The sequence below is a fragment of the Rhinoraja longicauda genome, chromosome 12 (assembly GCF_053455715.1).
Source record: "Rhinoraja longicauda isolate Sanriku21f chromosome 12, sRhiLon1.1, whole genome shotgun sequence".
Lineage (NCBI taxonomy): Eukaryota > Metazoa > Chordata > Chondrichthyes > Rajiformes > Arhynchobatidae > Rhinoraja > Rhinoraja longicauda.
In genome coordinates, this window is record NC_135964.1 from 46,238,791 (window position 1) to 46,260,693 (window position 21,903).

The window sequence follows — 21,903 nt, forward strand, 5'->3', positions numbered from 1 at the left end:
CAGTGCCGGAGAACTGGGTTCGATCCTGACTACGGATGCTGTCTGTACGGAGATTGTACATTCTCCCCGTGACCGCGTGTTTCTCAGAGATCTTCGGTTTCCTCCCACACGCCAAAGACGTACAAGTATGTAGGTTGATTGGCTTGGTGTATGTGTAAATTGTCCTTAGTGTGTGCAGGATAGTGATCATGTGCAGGGAGTACTGGTCAGTGCAGACTCGGTGGGCCGAAGGGCCTGTTTCCGCAATGTATCTCAAACTAAATCTAAAAAACCCCCCAACTGTAAGCCTTTATTTCCAGCTCACCCACAGTCAGTGATTCTGTGGTGGTTAGAAGAAATTATATGAAGACACACTGAATTCACATGTCAAGAAAACAGATATAGTTATTGCAAGTGGTACCAGCAAGTCACTAATCTGCATCAATTATGCCGCAACAGCCATCAAACAGGACCCACATTGAGAACACAAAATTCTGCCGTTTACCCCAAAGGAGAGTGAGGGTTAATAAACATGCTAGCATACAAGACGTGAAAACTATCTGCAACTTCTGTGGCTGGATGTATAGATCCAGGATTGAATGTCCAAGTCATCTCAATTTCCCATATATATTTTGAACCAAGAAATTACTAACTTTATAATAAAAAATCCTGGACTTCAACTACTTTTTGTGTATTATCAGAGTCTATGTGCATGTAATGCGACTACAAGCAATATTTTCATTGTACTTCTGCATGTGACAATAAATTGAACTTGACTTGAAAAATCACACTACCAAAACATTAACTGAAATTTAATTAAAATATAAAATTAATACTACTAAAAACACATCACACAAAAAGTAAAACAATACAATTCCACACAATTAACTTAATTATTGTTATTGCATATCTCCTAAAACTTATCCATCTCCCTCAGACATTCCTTTCTCTAGATGTTTTCTGGGGTATTAATTTGGCCCTCTTTGCAAAAGCAATCTGCTTTACCTAAAACAACCTTCACAAGACTCCTAATTAGCAACTCCAAATCTGCAGACCCATTTTACCATCATAGAACTGAACAATAATCCAAAAAAAATATCTATCCACTGTATGAATGTGACTAACTTCTATTCCCTCAGCTCAAATAGAACCAATGCATTTACCTACAACCAACCTTCTGTATCACAGTTACTGTCAATTAAATTGATATTTTAGAATCATAGAATGAGACAACACAGAAACAGGTCATTTTGCCTTTGTGCCAACTGTAACACCTATAGACGTTAATACCATTTGTGCAGAGTTTGTTTGTTCTCCCTGTGACTGTGAATGCTCTGATTTCCTCCCACATCCCAAAGACATGCAGGTTTGTAGGTTAATTGGCTTCTGTAATTTGCCCCTAATGTGTAGGATGCAAAAGTGGAATAACGTAGACCAGTGTGCCAGGCCGTCGATAGTCAGTGTGACTTTGATGGGCAAAAGGGCCTGTTTCAATGATGTATCTCTATATTTAAAATTAAATCATTTGACTGCATTAGGCCCATATCCCTCTTTTAACTTCCAGTCCAAGTATCCAATGCCTTAACAATTTAATTGTATCTGCCTCTACCATTTCCTCTGGTAGCTCATTCCAGATAACCCACACCATTATGTGCAAAAGAAAACTTACCTCAAACCTCCTTTAAAGTTCTCCCCTCTCACCTTAAACTAGATTTCCATGTCATCTATCCTATCCTATCCCATTCAACTGCATAAGCCTTTATAGAGTCAATATCCTATGTTCCAGTGAACACAGCCTATTCAAATTCTCCCGATAACCAGAAATTTACATTCCAGGCAATATCTGGTGTCAGTGGTATCTCTATTTTCAAACTTAACAAACGTTAAATATAAAGACTGTTTCAATCACTTACCAACACTAAATGAGGAACAAATCATTGGAGAACCTGGTCTGGACCGCTCAGTAAACTTCAATGGCTGATTCCTTATTAAAAGGGGTTAAACATAGATATACTCAAGATTAAAAAATATTTCATTTCATCAAAACTACTCATTGACTATTCTTTCTTTATTTTTCAGATAATAGGTAAATTACAGCATAACATAATCAAGACAAAAAATATTAGTCTTATCTACTGCTTTAACTCTAGTCCCTCCTTAGAAATTTGCATTTCAGCCATTTAATCTTATTTTTTGTGTCCGCTAAGTCCACGCAAGAACGCCAAAACTTGCACTATTACCACAATCTTGGATATTTATAATACTAGTGGTGCCCAAATAAGACAAGTTTTGAATAGAACACATATTGGAAAATCAGGTAGATATGGCGATTGATGACTTATCACCCGTCTCAGGCACTACTGCAAAATAACACCCCATATATCTTCAGCTACATCATTTACGGCCTTCCCTCCACCAGGGATCAGAATGTTTGTTCACGATTACACAATGGTCAATTGCATCTAATGCAGTAAGTTCTTGAGAATACTTGACTGTGGGAAGATGGGGAAATTGGCCATGCAATTGCCAAGCAATAACTATAGCCAATAAGAGAAAGCCTATTACATCCCACTGACATTCTATGGCATTACCATTATCAAATGTACTTTTTTAAGGGGATATATTTAAGGCAGAGATAGACAGATTCTTGATTTGTACAAGTGTCAGGGATTATGGGGAGAAGGCAGGAGAATGGAGTTAGGAGGGAGAGATAGATCAGCCATGATTGAATGGTGGAGTAGACTTGATGGGCTGAATGGCCTAATTCTGCGCTTATCACTTGTGAACACCATTACCCTTTGTGTGCACACATGTGTACAGGTTGCCAGAGTGGGGCAGATGGAAGTTGCAGAGACCACAAATAGCTTACCTGGGTCAATCAAATCAATATCCTGTGCTGTGGCAAATATTCACCAACAAACACACCCCCTCCTCCCTCTGTCTACCTTGAACATGCCCAGACCAACCCTTTCTAGCATCATAAGAAAATAACTGCAGATGCTGGTACAAATCGATTTATTCACAAAATGCTGGAGTAACTCAGCAGGTCAGGCAGCATCTCGGGAGAGAAGGAATTCTAGCATCAGCAGTTACAAGTCAGGAGTGTGATAGAAAGCACTCATCCGGTAAGTGGAGTGTTCCAACACTACAGGACAAAGGAGTACACATATGGCCACTCACTACCGTCCCATCCCCAATAATGCTGTAAATTATTTTTCTCTGCAATTTCAGTCTGTACTATGTCCTATTTACACTGCAGCAACTTGCTAAGGTTTCTGACAGCAGCTCCTAAACCTGCAGTTTCAACCATGTGAGTGAACTGGACAGGTGGTATGCAGAAATGCCACAAACGTCACGTTTCCCTGCAAGTTGAACACTATTCTGTTTTGCAAATATAGCTACAAATATGACAATCTTTCAACATTAAGTTAAAACCCTAGAATTCCCCACATTATGCTGAAGATATGCTGTAGTACCATCACCACAAGGTCTCAACTCCAACTACTCATGGACAGAAAGGAATGGAAATTACCATTTTTAGCAACATCAACATTCTGCAGATGAATTAGCAATGAAAAGAAAAATACAGCACTTGCATCAGGTTTTTTTTAAATGTCAATTTGTGAATAAAAATACATCTAATGAAAAATATTTGAATTTTTGTTTAAACTGTCAGCAAAAGTAACTGACTAAACTATCACTAAAATCTTTAGGGACGGGAGCTGCTTAACCTGCATGGTCTGACATGTTTACGTTATAGATCCACAACAATTAAATGCCCTTTGAAAAACCAAAGATCCACTCAGTCATATCAAACCATAACAGAAAAAATGGGTAAAATGGATTGGATTACCCTGTATCAACCTTGGCATTCATTTCAAACCTAACAAAAGATATGCTTTGCAATATTTTAGTATAACAAGAAGCAGGAGTTCTTATCCTTGCTATGAAATATTGGAAAAAGATTTGAGAGAGGTGTCAAAAATCTTGATTGCTTTAAATTAGAAGCTGTTTTCAATAACAGGTAGTTTAAGGACCGGGAAAGACAGATTTTTTTTTAAATGTTGAGCAAAATAAAAAGGAGAAATGCATGAAATAAAATATTTAGAGGGAATGACTGGAATCTGGAATTCATCACCAACAAGGGAGATGGAAAGAGAACCAGTTTCCTGAAAGAAACTGGACAAATGCTTAGGGAGAATTTACAGAACTACAGGGAAAAGACGAGGGAAAGGGATTCAGTGAAATTGTTCCATCATGAATTGACAGATTCAATGGACAAATGGTTCCCAAATGTGCTGTACCATTGTATAATTACACCTCAGTTTCACATCTCAGTTATTATGTAAAATTATATGACTACAGCATTATCCCGTAAAATATATTTTTTGATGGGATCTACAATTACCAATGTCACTTCTTCATTGAAGCACGAGTGATCAAACAGCTTCTAATGCTTTTCAGTTCAAGGGTTAAATCATTGAGTCACTATTGGTTTAATTAAGCATTACATGTTTGAGTAGAAATAAAGAACTGAAGGCCCGCCGGAAATTGGAGGAGCAGCACCTCATATTTCGCCTGGGCAGTTTGCGGCCCGGTGGTATGAACGTTGACTTCTCCAACTTCAGATAGCTCCTCTGTCCCTCCCTTCCCCTCCTCCTTCCCAGATCTCCCTCTATCTTCCTGTCTCCACCTATATCCTTCCTTTGTCCCACCCCCGACATCAGTCTGAAGAAGGGTCTCGACCCGAAACGTCACCCATTCCTTCTCTCCCGAGATGCTGCCTGACCTGCTGAGTTACTCCAGCATTTTGTGAATAAATCGATTTGTACCAGCATCTGCAGTTATTTTCTTATAAGAACTGAAGATGCTGGTTTTGTACCAAAGAAAGATACAAAGTGTTGGAATAACTCAGCAGGTCAAGCAGCATCTCTGGAGAAAGAGCACGGATATCGTTTCAGGTCCGGACCCTTCTTCACTAAAATGTCACTATGCCAGCAAATATGCAAAATCTTGGTTCTGCGAAATAACTTGTAACCAATTCAGAAAATAATTTTGCACTAAATGTAATCTCAAATAATCATATTCATTGACAGTACATAGTTGTGTAGGAAAATAACTGCAGATGCTGGTACAAATCGAAGGTATCACAAAATGCTGGAGTAACTCAGCGGGTCAGGCAGGCAGGCAGCATCTCAGGAGAGAAGGAATGGTGACGTTTCGGGTCGAGACCCTTCTTCAGACTGACATTGACAGTACATATTCCCACATAAATCCTTTTATCATCCCTATTGTTAGGTTTCCAAACATAAGGCACAATAATATTTCACACTTATTATTTGGGAAGAAAATAACATTTATTCCAAGTACCAGCTGCAACTCCAAAGCTGTCAACTGGCAAGTGCGCTATCATTTTCAAAATGGAAATACCACACAAACCTTTTCATCTTAATTTCCTTTATCTATTCAGAATCATTATTCTGATTGACAGTTAAAGTTTTACTGTCGCTTTGAAAAAGTTCTGCTGTCACTGCATTCTTTAAAAAATATTACATGTGCCAATAATTATGAATGGTAAACATAGATGTGTTTTTTTCACAAAATGTAGTTAAAAATCATAACTGAGACAATCTTTCAAATTCTGACAAGACATAAATAAATGTATTGAAAACACATTTCCTACTATGCAAAAAGCTTTTTTTTAAATTAATAATGCACTATAATCATTTCATATGACACTCCTCAGACACCTCCTCCTACTTATCCTTGGACCATGACCCCACCGACGAGCACCAGACCTTAATCACCAACACTAATCTCACCAATTCTGGCTCTCGACCCTTTAATGCCTCCAACCTTATTGTTCCCCAGCCCCGCACAACCCGATTTTACCTTCTCCCTAAAGTCCACAAACAAAATTGTCCTGGCAGACCCATTGTTTCTGCCTGTTCATGTCCCACCGAATTAATTTCCACCTACCTTGACTCCATCCTATCCCCCCCACCGATCAAATCCCTCCCTACCTATGTCCAAGCACCTCACCAACACTCCGTCTCCTCAATAACTTCCGGTTTCCAGGCCCCCACTCCCTCATCTTTACCATGGATGTCCAGTCACTCTACACCTCCATCCCCCACCAGGATGGTCTTGAAGCCCTCCGTTTCTTCCTCGACTGCAGAACCAGCCAATCTCCATCTACTAATACTCTCCGCCGCCTAGCAGAGCTGGTTCTTAACCTCAACAACTTCTCCTTAGACTCCTCCCACTTCCTCCAAATCCGAGGCGTAGCTATGGGCACTCGCATGGGCCCTAGCTACGCCTGCCTCTTTGTAGGGTACGTCGAACAATCCCTGTTCCAGGCGTACACTGGCCCCATCCCCGAACTCTACCTCCGCTACATTAACAACTGCATTGGTGCTACCTCTTGTACACTGACTTCATAAATTTCACCACTAATTTCCTTCCTGCTCTTAAATATACTTGGACCATCTCCGACATCTCCCTACCGTTTCTAGATCTCACCATCTCCATCACAGGAGACAGACTAGTGACCGACATCTACTACAAACCCACTGACTCCCATAGCTATCTTGACTACACTTCTTCCCACCCTGTTCCCTGTAAAAACTCTATCCCCTACTCCCAATTCCTCTGTCTACGCCGCATCTGCACCCAGGATGAGGGGTTTCATACTAGGGCATCAGAGATGTCCTCATTCTTTAGGAAACAGGGGTTCCCCTCTTCCATTATAGATGAGGCTCATACTAAGTTACTCTTCTATATCCCGCAGCTCCGCTCTTGCTCCCCCTTTCTCCATTCGTAACAAGGATAGAGTATACAACAAATTATCCTCTAACATTTCCATCTCCTCCAACGCGATCACACTATTGGCCACATCTTCCCATCTCCACCCCTTTCTGCTTTCCGCAGAGACCGTTCCCTCCGTAACTCCCTGGTCCACTCGTCCCTTCCCACCCAAACCACCCCTTCCCCAGGTACTTTCCCCAGCAACTGCAGGAGATGCAACACCTGTCCCTTTACCTCCCCCCTCGACTCAATCCAAGGACCCAAACAGTCTTTCCAGGTGAGGCAGAGACTCACCTGCACCTCCTCCAAACTCATCTATTTTATCCGCTGTTCCAGATGGCAACTTCTCTATATCGGCGAGACCAAACGCAGGCTCAGTGATCGTTTCGCTCAACACCTTCGCTCAGTCCACCTTAACCAACCTGATCTCCCGGTGCTCCAACTCCCCCTCCCACTCCCAGTCTGACCTTTCTGTCATGGGCCACCTCCAATGTCATAGTGAGGACCAGCACAAATTGGAGGAACAGCATCTCATATTTCGCTTGGGCAGTCTACACCCCAGCGGTATGAACATTGACTTCTCTAACTTCAGATAGTTCCTCTGTCCCTCTCTTTCCCCTCCCCCTTCCCAGTTCTCCCACTGTCTCCTACTTCATCCTACCTTTGTCCCGCTAATGTACACTACACTAATGTAGATAAGTGTGAGGTTATTCACTTTGGAAGTAAGAATAGAAAGGCAGATTATTATCTGAATGGTGTCAAGTTAGGAAGAGGGGATGTTCAACGAGATCTGGGTGTCCTAGTGCATCAGTCACTGAAAGGAAGCATGCAGGTACAGCAGGCAGTGAAGAAAGCCAATGGAATGTTGGCCTTCATAACAAGAGGAGTTGAGTATAGGAGCAAAGAGGTCCTTCTACAGTTCTACCGGGCCCTGGTGAGACCGCACCTGGAGTACTGTGTGCAGTTTTGGTCTCCAGATTTGAGGAAGGATATTCTTGCTATTGAGGGCGTGCAGCGTAGGTTCACTAGGTTAATTCCCGGAATGGCGGGACTGTCGTATGTTGAAAGGCTGGAGCAATTAGGCTTGTATACACTGGAATTTAGAAGGATGAGGGGGGATCTTATTGAAACATATAAGATAATTAGGGGATTGGACACATTAGAGGCAGGAAACATGTTCCCAATGTTGGGGGAGTCCAGAACAAGGGGCCACAGTTTAAGAATAAGGGGTAGGCCATTTAGAACGGAGATGAGGAAGAACTTTTTCAGTCAGAGAGTGGTGAAGGTGTGGAATTCTCTGCCTCAGAAGGCAGTGGAGGCCAGTTCGTTGGATGCTTTCAAGAGAGAGCTGGATAGAGCTCTTAAGGATAGCGGAGTGAGGGGGTATGGGGAGAAGGCAGGAACGGGGTACTGATTGAGAGTGATCAGCCATGATCGCATTGAATGGCGGTGCTGGCTCGAAGGGCTGAATGGCCTACTCCTGCACCTATTGTCTATTGTCCCCTCCCCTGACATCAGTCTGAAGAAGGGCGTCGACCCAAAACGTCACCCATTCCTTCTCTCCTGAAATGCTGCCTAACCCGCTGAGTTACTCCAGCATTGTGTCTACCTTGGATTTAAACCAGCATCTGCAGTTATTTTCCTACGTATTTTCCTTCTTCTGCAGTTGTATAGGGCCCTGGTAAGACCACATCTGAAGTATTGTGTACAGTTTTGGTCTCCTAATTTGAGGAAGGACATCTTTGTAATTGAGGCAGTGCAGCGTAGGTTCACGAAATTGATCCCTGGGATGGCGGGACTGACATATGAGGAAAGATTGAAAAGACTAGGCTTGTATTCACTGGAGTTTAGAAAGATGCGAGATGTATAAAACTATAAAACGACTAGACAAGCTAGATGCAGGAAAAATGTTCCCAATGTTGGGCGAGTCCAGAACCAGGGGCCACAGTCTTAGAATAAAGGGGAGGCCATTTAAAACTGAGGTGAGAAAAAGCTTTTTCACTAAGAGTTGTGAATTTGTGGAATTCTCTGCCACAGAGGGCAGTGGAAGCCAAATCACAGGATGGATTTAAGAGAGTTAGATAGAGCTCTAGGGGCTACTGGAATCAAGGGATATGGGGAGAAGGCAGGCATGGAGTATTGATTGGGGACGATCAGCCATGATCACAATGAATGCCAGTGCTAGCTCGAAGGGCCGAATGGCCTCCTCCTGCACCTATTTTGTATGTTTCTATGTATATTTATCCAATCTTCTAATCAATCCAGAATTCTGATGCCAAAACAATGCAAATTTACTTTTTGTATATATACATAATTATCAAACAAAAATGATGATTACCCTCAGTTACAAAATAGCCTATTTGGGTATTCAATTAATACTTATTAAAACTTACTTGAACTTCAGAGTATCTGGATCCCACTGCCAAAAACAAACACTCCCATCGGACCCGGTAGAAGCCATGTATCGAATTGAACCTTTACTCATCGGACCAAACTGGAAAATTGCCAAAAGCAGCATCAATATACACATTTCCATCAGATTCTGAACATTTTAGAAAATAATTTCTGAAATTAGCCATTAAGGTAAAGATAAAACAATACCCCAAAGATGTATTTACATAATAATTTTTACAAATAATTCTAATCATATAATTATACATTAGGCTCAAACAAAACAGATCAACCATATTTATTTGGTAATGGAAATACTCAATGAATTCCACCTAACCGCACCCATTGCCCATATCCATACAATGAAAAACCTTCTCTCCAGAGATGCTGCCTCCCCGCTGAGTTACTCCAGCATTTTTTGTCTACCTTCAATGAAAAACAACTTTCCCAATAGGATTTCTAATGCTAAATTCTAAATTCTCAAAACCTTGTAAGAAATACACCATCAATTTTATATTGCAAAAGGGCCATATCTTAACAGAAATAATCAAACCTTGAAAGGTGCAATAATCCATCAGCAGATTGTAAAGTAACTTTCAGGTTTGTATCAGCCTATTTGTCACCAGTTTTTCTGACAAGAATCTTCTGCACTTCTATATTTTATTCATCAAGGCATTTGAAAATCACATCGTTACCACGACCAGTTTACATTATGAAGGGGAAAGTGTGTGACATTACTACTTTCAATTGCAGAATGCAATTTTAGACTCCTTTGCTGTCAATAATTTTTCTGAACTGACTTACTTGAAATAAAATGGAGGCAGAATAAACCAGAGTTTTAAACACGCAAAAACGTAGTTCAGTTTTGTGGAAACACACAGCAAGTTCTTTCAGTGTTCACTTATTGAAATCAGCTTTTTTTTAATTCGGGGTAATGCAGGAGCATTTTGTGTAATTTTGCTCTTGGCTTAACGAAAAACTTCAGAAGGACATTAAAAGAATTATGGCAGAATGAAGAAGATAGCAAAAGCCATTTGAAAACATGTTGATCAGAAATTTAAACAAGAGTATTCAAGATTTTATAAGGTTTACATTTTTTTCAGGTTACCTGCAGGGAAGTAATGGATCCTGTGTGACCTTGTAGCACAGCCACTGGGGCGCAGGTTCTCAAGCACCAAACGCGAATTAGTTTGTCACAACTGCCAGCAGCTAACATAGAGTTCTCGTAATTCACAGCCATATCAGAAATTTCAGTGGAGTGGCCACGCAAGGTGGAGAGTAATCGACCAGTGTGTGTGGCCCAAATCTTCACGAGACAATCGTCAGACCCCTGGAAAGTAATCATCAATTAAGGTGTTGTCATAGAATTTCCTGAAAATTGCAGTGCCTTCCATCTACTATTACCTCAATTAATTTTCCACTTCAATTTAACCTAAACAAATTCAGTAATTCTGACATCAGCTATATCCAACAATCTGGAATTTGCAACACAAAAATAAATTATTTGGGCCAGCTTAAAAATTAATTTTGATAAACTTGTTTTTGGCTATATGATGGCACCCAGAGACTGGTGCCATTTATGAAGCTCCTGTGTTTTCAACGATTAAAATAACCTTATGATAGTTTTTCCTTATTAACTATCTGTCCCAGCGCTGAAATTCTCCCGACAATCATTGCTAATGAAAGAAACTCTCAGAACTACAGATTTTTATTTGACCCGATGCACCTGGCACAGCTCTGAATACAGACATGAGTTGAAGCACCTTAGAAAAGAGAACGCAGAAGTAATTTGAGGAGGCCAAGGACCTATGCAAGGACTGTCGGTGCGGCAAAGTGGTGCAGCGGTAAAACTGCTGCCTCACAGCACCAGAGACCTTTCTATGCGGAGCTTGTATGTTCTCCCTGTGACCTTGTGAGCTTTCTTTGGGTTCTCCGGGTAGTGGTACAAAATATTCAAATGCAGTCCAAAATATTATTTTCCTTCTATCTGATAACATCTGGCTTCAAAGCTGTAAAAACTGCTCACTAAAATGCCACCCCATTTGATACGTACTTAATATTTCCAATTATTATGAGAACAAAATTTAAAGCGAAGCACAAAATAAATTGGATCACAGAAAGCCACACTTACTGTAAAGATCCTGTGACCTGTGCGATCAAAAGCAACACAATACACAGAAGACAGATGTCCAAGTATCCTGCGATGCATCTTTATATGCTGATACGTGCTGGTTGGAAAAACGGAACCAAAACGTCCACTTCCTGTCAACTGTCTGCCACGGACATTTTCCACTGAAATAATAATTTTGCCCCAGGATTAATATTCTAAGATGTCTCTAGTCATATATAGTTTCAAAGCAGCACAATACTGATTCCACACTTACCAATGCAAAGTGGATTCCCATAACGAATGGGCATTTCTGGTGGTCTTCCTCTATGAAGAGTTGCAAAAGCTGAGCCTCTCCATACTATCTGTTTACAATCTTAAACAAGAAAAAAGAGTTAAATTATTCATAAATTAATCCAAAAGTAAGAGTACTGCGAGCATTTGATTAAGCCTGACATTTATCAGGGTCGAAAGTATGCTGGCACAAGCGGGTACAACACTGCTGTAGGAAAATGGCTGAAGCAATCAGTATAAATGGATTACATTAGAAAATTCAGTGATACAACCATACCAGCCAGAAATTTTGAGATACTTTCACCTCCATTTACATAATTGTAAACATTTACTTTACACTGTACACTCACAAATGTGGTGCCAAATTCTGCTCCAATTCCATTTGCAGGTTTGCTGACGACACCACCATAGTGGGTTGGATCTCAAACAATGGTGAGATGGAGAGCAGTAAGGAGATAGGAAATTCAGCATGCCTTCAATTACTCTTGCCAATTTCTACAGATGCACCATAGAAAACATTCTATCAGAATGCATTGCAGCTTGGTATGGCAAGCCCGAGATCGCAAAGATTTGCAGACAGCTGTAGACTCAGCCGAGTCCATCGTGCAAACCAGCTATTTCAACAATTCATTTTGCAAAATGTTCTATTTTGTACACAACCTATGCTGCACTTCAAAGACTTTCTACAATTCAAATGTACCACATTCACTGGCTAATGGTGTCTGTTCTGCTAGTTAAAGCCTCACAATAAAATCGATAGTGATTCTACACAACCTAACTTTTTTTTCCAGATACCATTTTTTGAATAGTATGCCAATTTTTCTTCCCCATTACTAATATCAGACTAACAGGTCTGTATTTTGATTTCCCTTTTCCCTCCTATCATAAACACTGGATTTGTGTTCAAATCTGTGGCAACAATTCTAGAAAATAGAATTATAGCATTAAAAATTCCAGTAATACATTAGAATACCACTAAAGATAATTCATAATTTCAAGGTGAAAAGGAAGTACCTGAACATCCTAACACTAAACATAGATTACATTTATTGCAAGATATAATGGTTGATGCCATGAAGTCACAGAAAAAAACCAGACCAATGTGCCCTGTGGTAAATGAATTGCAGTGACACTTTTAAACTAATGGCCTGGAGTTTGCAGTCAGCTGAAGGTAACAATGTACAGTTAATCTTGGAAAAATATATCCACAAATCCCAGTAATCCCTGCCACGGACTCCACTTTTACCAATGTCTAGTAGAATTGTCAAAATAAATTCCGAGTAATCTGGCTAAGCAAGAAGATCAAAGGATTTTCACCAACAGCAAACCTTCATAACTTCTAATATTTTGCTTTTTTTTTGCCATAATCTAGCTAAATAGGTTTGTGTTGTACCATATCTTAAGCTGCTTTAAGACTTTAAGATATAGTTATGAAATAAATTCATTATCTAATTAATTTACTGCACACACATCTCAAATCAGTTTTAAAAGGACCACAGACCACAGGAAGATGCTATGAGGTTGCAGTCTGACTTGGACAGGTTGTGTGAGTGGGCAGATGCATGGCAGATGCAGTTTAATGTGGATAAGTGTGGGGTTATCCACTTTGGTGGTAAGAATAGGAAGGCAGATTATTATCTGAATGGTGTCAAGTTAGGAAAAGGGGACGTACAAGAAGATCTGGGTGTCCTAGTGCATCAGTCACTGAAAGGAAGCATGCAGGTACAGCAGGCAGTGAAGAAAGCCAATGGAATATTGGCCTTCAAAACAAGAGGAGTTGAGTATAGGAGCAAAGAGGTCCTTCTGCAGTTGTACAGGACCTGGAGTACTGTGTGCAGTTTTGGTCTCCAAATTTGAGGAAGGATATTTTTGCTATTGAGGGTGTGCAGCGTTGGTTCACTAGGTTAATTCCCGGAATGGCGGGACTGGCGTATGTTGAAAGACTGGAGCGACTAGGCTTGTATACAGTGGAATTTAGAAGGATGAGAGGGGATCTTATTGAAACATATAAGATTATTAAGGGATTGGACACGTTAGAGGCAGGAAAAATGTTCCCAATGTTGGGGGAATCCAGAACTAGGGGCCACAGTTTAAGAATAAGGGGTAGGTCATCTAGAATGGAGATGAGGAAAATCTTTTTCAGACAGAGTTGTAAATCTGAGGAATTCTCTGCCTCAGAAGGCAGTGGAGGCTAATTCTCTGGATGCTTTCAAAAGAGAGCTAGATAGAGCTCTTAAGGATAGCTGTCAGGGGGTATGGGGAGAAGGCAGGAACGGGGTACTGATTGAGAATGATCAGCCATGATCACATTAAATGGTGGTGCTGGCTCAAAGGGCCGAATGGCATACTCTTGCACCTATTGTCTATTGTATAACTGGTTAAGCAGTCATTTTGGTAGTAAAAACCCAATGGACAAAAGCATTCAATTTTTCAATTGTTTTATAGAATAATAGATCAAAAACACGTTGTCCTTGTTAGATTATCTGGAATTATGCTGATGGGTGATACAAAATAAACAGCATGTGGAGTATGGGGCAAATATTGACAGAAACCTAGATTTCTTAATTAAATTGTATTTCTATAAACTTGTAGTGTCAGTTTCCTGTGATCGTTTTGTCAAAAACTAACTGCAAAATCTGGACCATAGCTTCCCTAATATCACTCTCGTGTGTCCCTTGTGGAAGGACAAAATATAAAACTGTACTGCAAATTTTGAAGGATGCAGAGCAAAGCTCATTATTTAAACAAAATATCTAGATGAGCAAAACAAAGTAAATAAAATGGAGAATTTCATTTGTAGAGACAATTTATTTTAGAAAATCTACAATGCTGCAAACCTGCTAACAAGATCTGAAACATAATCTAAAAATTGTTGAATGGAAAAGATATTATCTTCATGCAATAACATAGGTTATGATAAATTTGATAGCTTTAAAAAAATCCCAAAACATAAAATTGCTCTAAATGCCCTCAAATATCAATTAAGTATTTTATGAATGGCTCTAGTGAAAATATGAAACAGCAATGAGGCAGAAAGAACTTGAGGCATAGTCAGCCATTTCATTGAATGGTGGAATACACTTGAGTGGTTGCAGACTCCCAGCTATTTCTAATTTCTGTTAGGCAGTTTAAAACAACCATCAGATTCTACAGTGACAAGCAGACAAAAGAAATGTAGTTTTTTTGAAAAATTGCAGGATAGTTAATCACGTACAAAGGGTGAAAAACTCCCTAATTTTTAAGTGACAGGGGAGTGAAAAAAGGTTATTATTAAAATTGGGATTTGTTCAGTTCTACGCATACATAAATAATTACACATTTATCCCCCGGTGGATTACAATGTCGCGTAAATATTGTAGGCCTGGTAGTTTCTAGGAATGGAACAATGCTTTCTGCAATCAACACCCTGAGGTAACATAGATCACTCTCAGAGACAGTCCCATGAGAGAATTGTTAGAAAACCTCAAGAACACGACTTTAATTCTTTTGAATCAGTTCTACCATTTGAAAATTCCCTGATCATATGGTCACTTAACAGTGCTCGGCAAGAAAATGGAACTAAAACATCCTGATAAGAATATATTTTTAAAATATCTCCCCATCTAATCAGGCACGCATGTACTAATCCAACAATGTAACTTGCAATTTTCTCTCCAGGGGACTTGTGGAAATAATAAAGTTAGACAAACAAGTTAAACATCATGCAACATATCCAAGCAGACATGGCAGCAGAATATTGCGAGCAGGAAGGATTGGACATGAAATGGAAGTACACAGGAGAACCAGAACTTCCATTTCAATTTTTGGGTGGATGCAACAGTGGGGAAAATAGATAAAAATAAATAATTACAATTTCTACTCCAGATCGTGATTTCATGCGAGAAATAAACAAACTGAAATAACCATGAAGTGAAAAAGTAGCATAGGCAAGTTTGGTCTATCTTGCCTCGGCTGGATTCTCTCATACTTCTACTTTTTCCTAACAGGCCAGTATTTACTTTTCCTTCAAAGATTTACGATATCAGGATGTTTTATTTAATTTACTATTTTAGTCTGTGCTGTAAATAAACAGTCTTAAACTTACATTCTTCCACTAAAAACATCTGCATTGAAGCTAATTTTATCTGCCTCCTCTGCAGTCCAGGTCTTAACACAATTTAATATTATGTCCGTAAGTTGAATTTGGCCATTTTAAGCAATTATTCAGAACCTGCGTACTCTGGTAATAGTGTAGAAACAAGGGACTGTGGACGCTGGCTTCCAAAAAAAAAGACACAAAGTGCTGGAGTAACTCAGAGGGTCAGGCAGCATGCCTGGAGAACATGGATAGGTGACATGACATGTCGGGACCCTACTTGAGTCTGAACAAGGTTACCAACCTCAAATGTCACCTAACCATGTTCTCCAGGAATGCTGCCTGACCTGCTGAGTTACTCCACCACTTTGTGTCTTATTCTGGTAATAGATCAGGCTGACACTGAGAACAGGTTCTTCTTATTAGCTGAATGAAAGTCCTCCATGATCTTTAATCCCTCTATTTATATCTTCACTGAGGCTTCACAGCTTTAAGCATTAAAAATCACAGCTTCTCTGGTCTCCCCACAAATCAGCATCCTTAGTATCATTTGAAATCTCTCTGAACCTCATCAATTCTTAGCACAGTGCAATGTCACAAATTGCCCAAATTACCCCATCTGAAGTTTAACATCAGTGCTTGTAAACATGATAAGCTCCTCGATTTTGCACACAACAGAATCATTTATCCATTGCCCAAGGAAGGATTGGCATCTATGGCCAATGGACAAATGGAAGAATGGTTGTATGTTACGGAACGTGGCACAGTAAAGTAGAAATTGATCCTCAGCTAGAATTTAACTAATTTTAACAAAATTACCACTACGGTTTGCAGCCTATTATGGGCGACCCCAAGTTACACCTCTTCGGTTAGACAGGCGGAGGATCACCCTTACACAATTCACAAATAACTAACAAAAATTTGAGATACAAAATATATTCCACTATCATCGAATCTGTGAAAAGAGCAAGGAACAAACAATTTTCAACTTGCGTTCTAGATTCATCCGTAGATCTTGCAACTTTGTATTGCAGAAAATTGCGATGTGGACCATTTTCCAAGAATGCAACACCGCCACTGACACCCCCCCCCCCCCCCCCCCCCCACCCCCGTAACTTTGGGGTCACCTGTATTATTCATTTTTCCTCAGCAACTGAACAATCCAAAAACCCATCACGGACAGCTCATGAGGTCCTTTACCTTTCGGAGTTCGAAGTAGCGATTGTCGCCCAGCTCCAAGAAGGGACTGTACTCCAGACACACTTGGAGGAATTTCCTTATCCAGCAATATGCCAATTCGTTGGCATATCCGCAACAGATAATCAGGGGGCACATGGCGATTTGATAAAACCTGTAGAGCACAAAAGAATGGTCTCCGGTTTCATTCAAGGTTGTATGAAAAAACCTCAGTAGAACACAAGTTTTGTGTAGCTACTAGTTTACATAAAGGGTAACAGAAACATACAGCAGACAGCGAGTAAAGAATCAACTCTAAAAACGCTGTCAGCACTCAGCAACATGATCTGAAAAAAATCTGACTTTTGACTGTTCAGCTAAAACTTCAGCGTAAATTTTCATACAACATTGGAGATTTTTGAGTTCTCAGAGCAATCTCATTGTCGTGTATTTTCCTGTAATCTATTCATTCTCACGTGTTCATCAACGCCATCTCAATCGTCTTAAATCCCATCTACATTAGGGTGATTTACAGCAACCAACTAACCTACCAATCATCAATTGGGATGCAGGAAAAAACTGGAGCATCCAGGGGAAACCTAATCAATCACAGGGAGGATGTGTAAACTCCAGCCAGCCCTGCACATCAGGATTAAACTCACGGATGGTGGGGCTGCAGCACTATGCCACGTAGAAAAAATATATATTCAAAATGTAAAATTCTCACTTTAAAATGTTAACGTTTTATTTACCAAAGATAGAATTTCTGGAGGTTAAAAAGAAAGCAAAGTACTGGAATAACTTAGTGGGTCAGGCAGCATCCCTGGAGAACAAGGATAGGTGATGCTTCGGACAGAATCCTTCTTCAGACTCATGCCCTCCAGGGATGTTGCCTGACCTGCTGGGTTACTCGAGCACTTAATGTCTTTTTTTGTAAACGTGCATACGCGGTTTCTTGTTTCTAATTTTTCAAGTCCATACCTTACATCAGAAACCTTTTTGTTATGTTCTGATGAAAGATGGTGGGCACGTTAGCTTTTCCCATTCCAGAGATGCTACCTGATGTCCCCTTTCCAGCATTTTCTCATCTTTTCAACTTTAGCATCTGTAGAATCAGGAAAATAGGCCCTTTGGACGAACTTGCCCATGCCAATCAAGATGCCCCATTAACACTCACCCCACCTGCCTGCGTTTGGCCCATATCCTTCTAAACCTTGCAGGTCAGACAGTATCTCTAGAGAAAATGGATAGGTGACGTCCTGGATCATGACCCTTCTCCAGACTAATTGTAGTAAGGAGAGTGGGTGGGGGGAGGGAAGAAGAAACGCTGGCAAAAAAAACTTTCCTCCCTTACTACAATCAGTCTGAAGGGTCCCAACCCGAAACGTCACCTATCCATTTTGTCCGGAGAATCTGCATGAACCGCTGAGTTGCTCTGGGGAAAACCATGATCATGGTGAATGGCAGTGCTGACTTGCTGGCTCGAAGGGCCAAATGGCCTACTCCTGCACCTATTGTCTTTCAAACAGCATCTGTAGATCTTTTTATTATATCCTTCTAAATCTTCCCTATCTGTAATGGGTTTTTTCCCCTTCGAAACGTATCTGCCAGCAATGACCAAAACGATTTACTTCGCGTATTTAATTTAAACGTCTGTCATTTTGCTGCCTCTCACGCAAAATAAACTTTGCCCACAATGTTAAAAGGTGCCGAAATTTTGAAGCATGCGTAGCCAAAAGGACCAATCTTTTCTCGTCGGCCAATCGGAGAGTTTGGCTCACCAAACTGAACAGACGTTCTGTTGGAAATGAAAGCGAACCTGCCATTGGGTCCTGGCTGATCATGTAGAGTGCTGACGCCCGATGAATGATGTGTGCTAAACCACTCCCACTTTGGGAGAAAAATGTAATAAATTTACTCTCTCAATCATTTATCAATTTTAACACCTTTTACCCCCAAATAGCCCCCAAAGTTTAAAAAAGAGACAAACTATTGACTAATACCTCACGTCTATGCAAATACCACTTGCAAATATTAAATTCTGAAAATAAAACATTTCAGCTTTTTTAATATCAATTATACATTAAAATTAAAAATCACTTACAAAGTTTTCATAGCTTCTGTGGTGCTCGTTACCTTCCCAGTCAAGACGCTTTGGGAGCAGCTGGAAGGGGGAAGGGAAAAATTATAAGGAGGAAAAAAGTAAAATGTCAAACCTTTAAATATCCATCTCAGGTGAGGTTTTTTTAAACTTATGTCGAGAGAGGGGGGAAGAAAGAACCGTCAAATCAGATAGCATTGGAGTGACATAAGAGGTCGAACAGGAGCAGCAAACGGAGTAAAGCACAGAGAAGACGAGCTGAGCGGTCGCTGCCACCATCTCTCCGTCTACCCACCTCTTTTTCCTCCAGCTCTCGCACCAAGACCTGCCAAAAGAGACGGGGAATATTTTATCCGTCGGCATACATCAACTGAAGGTGGCTGTCCTGTTGTTGAAGTTATTAAATTGAAAGGAAAATACTCACCTCCGCCGACTTTCGGCAAGGACCGGCCGAGAGAAAGCGAGCGATTAGGAAGTAGAGCTCTGAGAGGAGGGGGGAAAAAGACAAGAGGTTCTTTATTCTTCAACAGCGTTGCTTTTTAAAAAACAAACAATTGAGGTGTTTTAAGCTTTTCTGTCGTGTTACTCTTACCTGATTCTAATGGAGAGACTTTAGTAGAGGTAGCGGTTGTCTCGGCCATGTTTCCTTATTTTTAAAAATATGTACTTGAATTTCAAAGACGGATTTTAATACGTGAGTTTTTGCTTGTAATTCTGTATATTTTTTGATTTTTTTTCCGCATATGTGTGCTTTTATATACAAAAAAAAGTGTGCCGCCGGTGTCTCGCTCAACCCCGGGCCCGGCCGCCTCCAGTCTCTTTAATCAAGATTTTCGGTCGCCATTGAGGGAGTGCTGAGGCCGCCCTCAGTCGGCCGTACACATGCGCGGGAGGGGAAAAGAGTCCCAGACATCAGTGACAAGGTGGGGGAGGGTTAAAAAGGTAACACGTAAAACCCAGCAGCGTCTGCAGAGGAAACGGGTGCCGCTTTTTTTTTTTTTCGGGTGGTAGTAAGCACTGAGGAAGAGAACAATCGCAGCCTCCGTGTTGATGCAGGAAAAGCACTGCTTTTGTTCGGGCAGGTTTAGTGAGGAAGGGTGAATAAAATGGAGTCGAGCGGCTTATATCGATCCGCTGCCGCCTTCCTGTAACGTCATCGCAAGATGGCGGCGCCGGGATGACGGCGGTTCGAGTTCACCTTTTCAAAAGGCTATTCGCTGGCCTTGGTCACCATCCATTCCAATTTAGCTCTACAAGTAGGCTTCAAACGCTGAATTCCAGTTGTTAAATCAATGTCTCCGTTAAATTATATTCTATTTATAGCGGAGTTAAGTTCCTTGCGATCTTCTCTCTCTGACCTGTCACCCTTCAAATTACAAAAAAAATCCTCGGTGTGTAATTGTAGAGGAACCTGAATGAAAGAAAATTTATTATGTACTGCATAATATTATTTTCTCTCCAAATAGTGAGGAACTTTTCAGATCCAACTTGTATTTCAGCTCCTATCCAATGCATTGTCATTGAGGCCCTCATTGTTTGACAATGTCATTCATAATCAAAGGTCTTCCTGTTCCATTGGACCAAGCTTCCGTGCTTGCTCATCCTGCTCTTAAATATACTTGGACTATCTCCGACATCTCCCTCCCGTTTCTGGACCTCACCATCTCCATCACAGGAGACAGACTAGTGACTGACATCTACTATAAACCCACTGACTCGCACAGCTATCTGGACTACACTTCTTCCCACCCTGTCTCCTGCAAAAACTCTATCCCCTATTCCCAATTCCTCCGTCTACGCCGCATCTGTGCCCGGGATGAGGTGTTTCACACTCGGGCATCAGAGATGTCCTCATTCTTCAGGAAACGGGGCTTCCCCTCTTCCATTATAGATGAGGCTCTCACTAGGGCCTCTTCTACATCCCGCAGCTCCGCTCTTGCTCCCCCTCCCCCTATTCGTAACAAGGACAGAATCTCCCTCGTTCTCACCTTCCACCCCATCAGCCAGCGTATCCAACAAATCATTTTTAAAAAGGAACACCACCTCATATTTCGCTTGGGCAGCTTGCAGCCCAGCGGTATGAACATTGACTTCTCCAACTTTAGATAGTTCCTCTGTCCCTCTCTTCCCCTCCCCCTTCCCAGTTCTCCCTCTATTTTCCTGTCTCCACCTATATCCTTCCTTTGTCCCGTCCCCCCGACATCAGTCTGAAGAAGGGTCTCGACCCGAAACGTCACCTATTCCTTCTTGGTCTCCAAATTGCAGTTTGGTCTCCAAATTTGAGGAAGGATATTCTTGCTATTGAGGGCGTGCAGCGTAGGTTTACTAGGTTAATTCCCGGAATGGCGGGACTGTCGTATGTTGAGAGACTGGAGCGACTAGGCTTGTATACACTTCAATTTAAAAGGATGAGAGGGGATCTTATCGAAACATATAAGATTATTAAGGGGTTGGACACATTAGAGGCAGGAAACATGTTTCCAATGTTGGGGGAGTCCAGAACCAGGGGCCACAGTTTAAGAATAAGGGGTAGGCCATTTAGAATGGAGATGAGGAAAAACCTTTTCAGTCAGAGAGTTGTAAATCTGTGGGATTCTCTGCCTCAGAAGGCAGTGGAGGCCAATTCTCTGAATACATTCAAGAGAGAGCTAGATAGAGCTCTTAAGGATAGTGGAGTCAGGGGAGTATGGGGAGAAGGCAGGAACGGGGTACTGATTGAGAATGATCAGCCATGATCACATTGAATGGTGGTGCTGGCTCGAAGGGCCAAATGGCCTACTCCTGCATCTATTGTCTATTGAGATATATAAAAATGAAAGCAACACAACTTTTTAATGTTCTGTTTTTTAAAAATATAATAAACAACTAAAAAGTTCATTTCTTCTCATTCTTTATATATTAATGTATATTTATAACTTTTTTGCTATTGGGGCTATTAAACACTGCAACCTCCAAATAGGCTCCAAACTATAC

The 21,903-nt window shown here is 40.8% G+C and overlaps 1 protein-coding gene across 1 annotated transcript in view; it reads right to left on the minus strand.

Annotated features, from left to right (window-relative positions):
* Positions 1 to 19,932, minus strand: part of LOC144598983 (bromodomain and WD repeat-containing protein 1-like) — a 75,906-nt gene extending 55,974 nt beyond the window's left edge. Inside the window, exons 1-10 of the mRNA XM_078409674.1 lie at positions 19,523 to 19,932; positions 19,355 to 19,413; positions 19,226 to 19,255; positions 18,934 to 18,993; positions 16,854 to 17,004; positions 11,562 to 11,660; positions 11,309 to 11,469; positions 10,286 to 10,507; positions 9,180 to 9,280; positions 1,893 to 1,963 (exon numbers count right to left, since the gene is read on the minus strand). Of these exons, the coding sequence (XP_078265800.1) occupies positions 1,893 to 1,963; positions 9,180 to 9,280; positions 10,286 to 10,507; positions 11,309 to 11,469; positions 11,562 to 11,660; positions 16,854 to 17,004; positions 18,934 to 18,993; positions 19,226 to 19,255; positions 19,355 to 19,413; positions 19,523 to 19,571 (1,003 nt within the window). The 5' untranslated portion in view covers positions 19,572 to 19,932. The remainder of the gene's footprint in view (positions 1 to 1,892; positions 1,964 to 9,179; positions 9,281 to 10,285; positions 10,508 to 11,308; positions 11,470 to 11,561; positions 11,661 to 16,853; positions 17,005 to 18,933; positions 18,994 to 19,225; positions 19,256 to 19,354; positions 19,414 to 19,522) is intronic.
* Between the last annotated feature and the right edge of the window lie 1,971 nt (positions 19,933 to 21,903).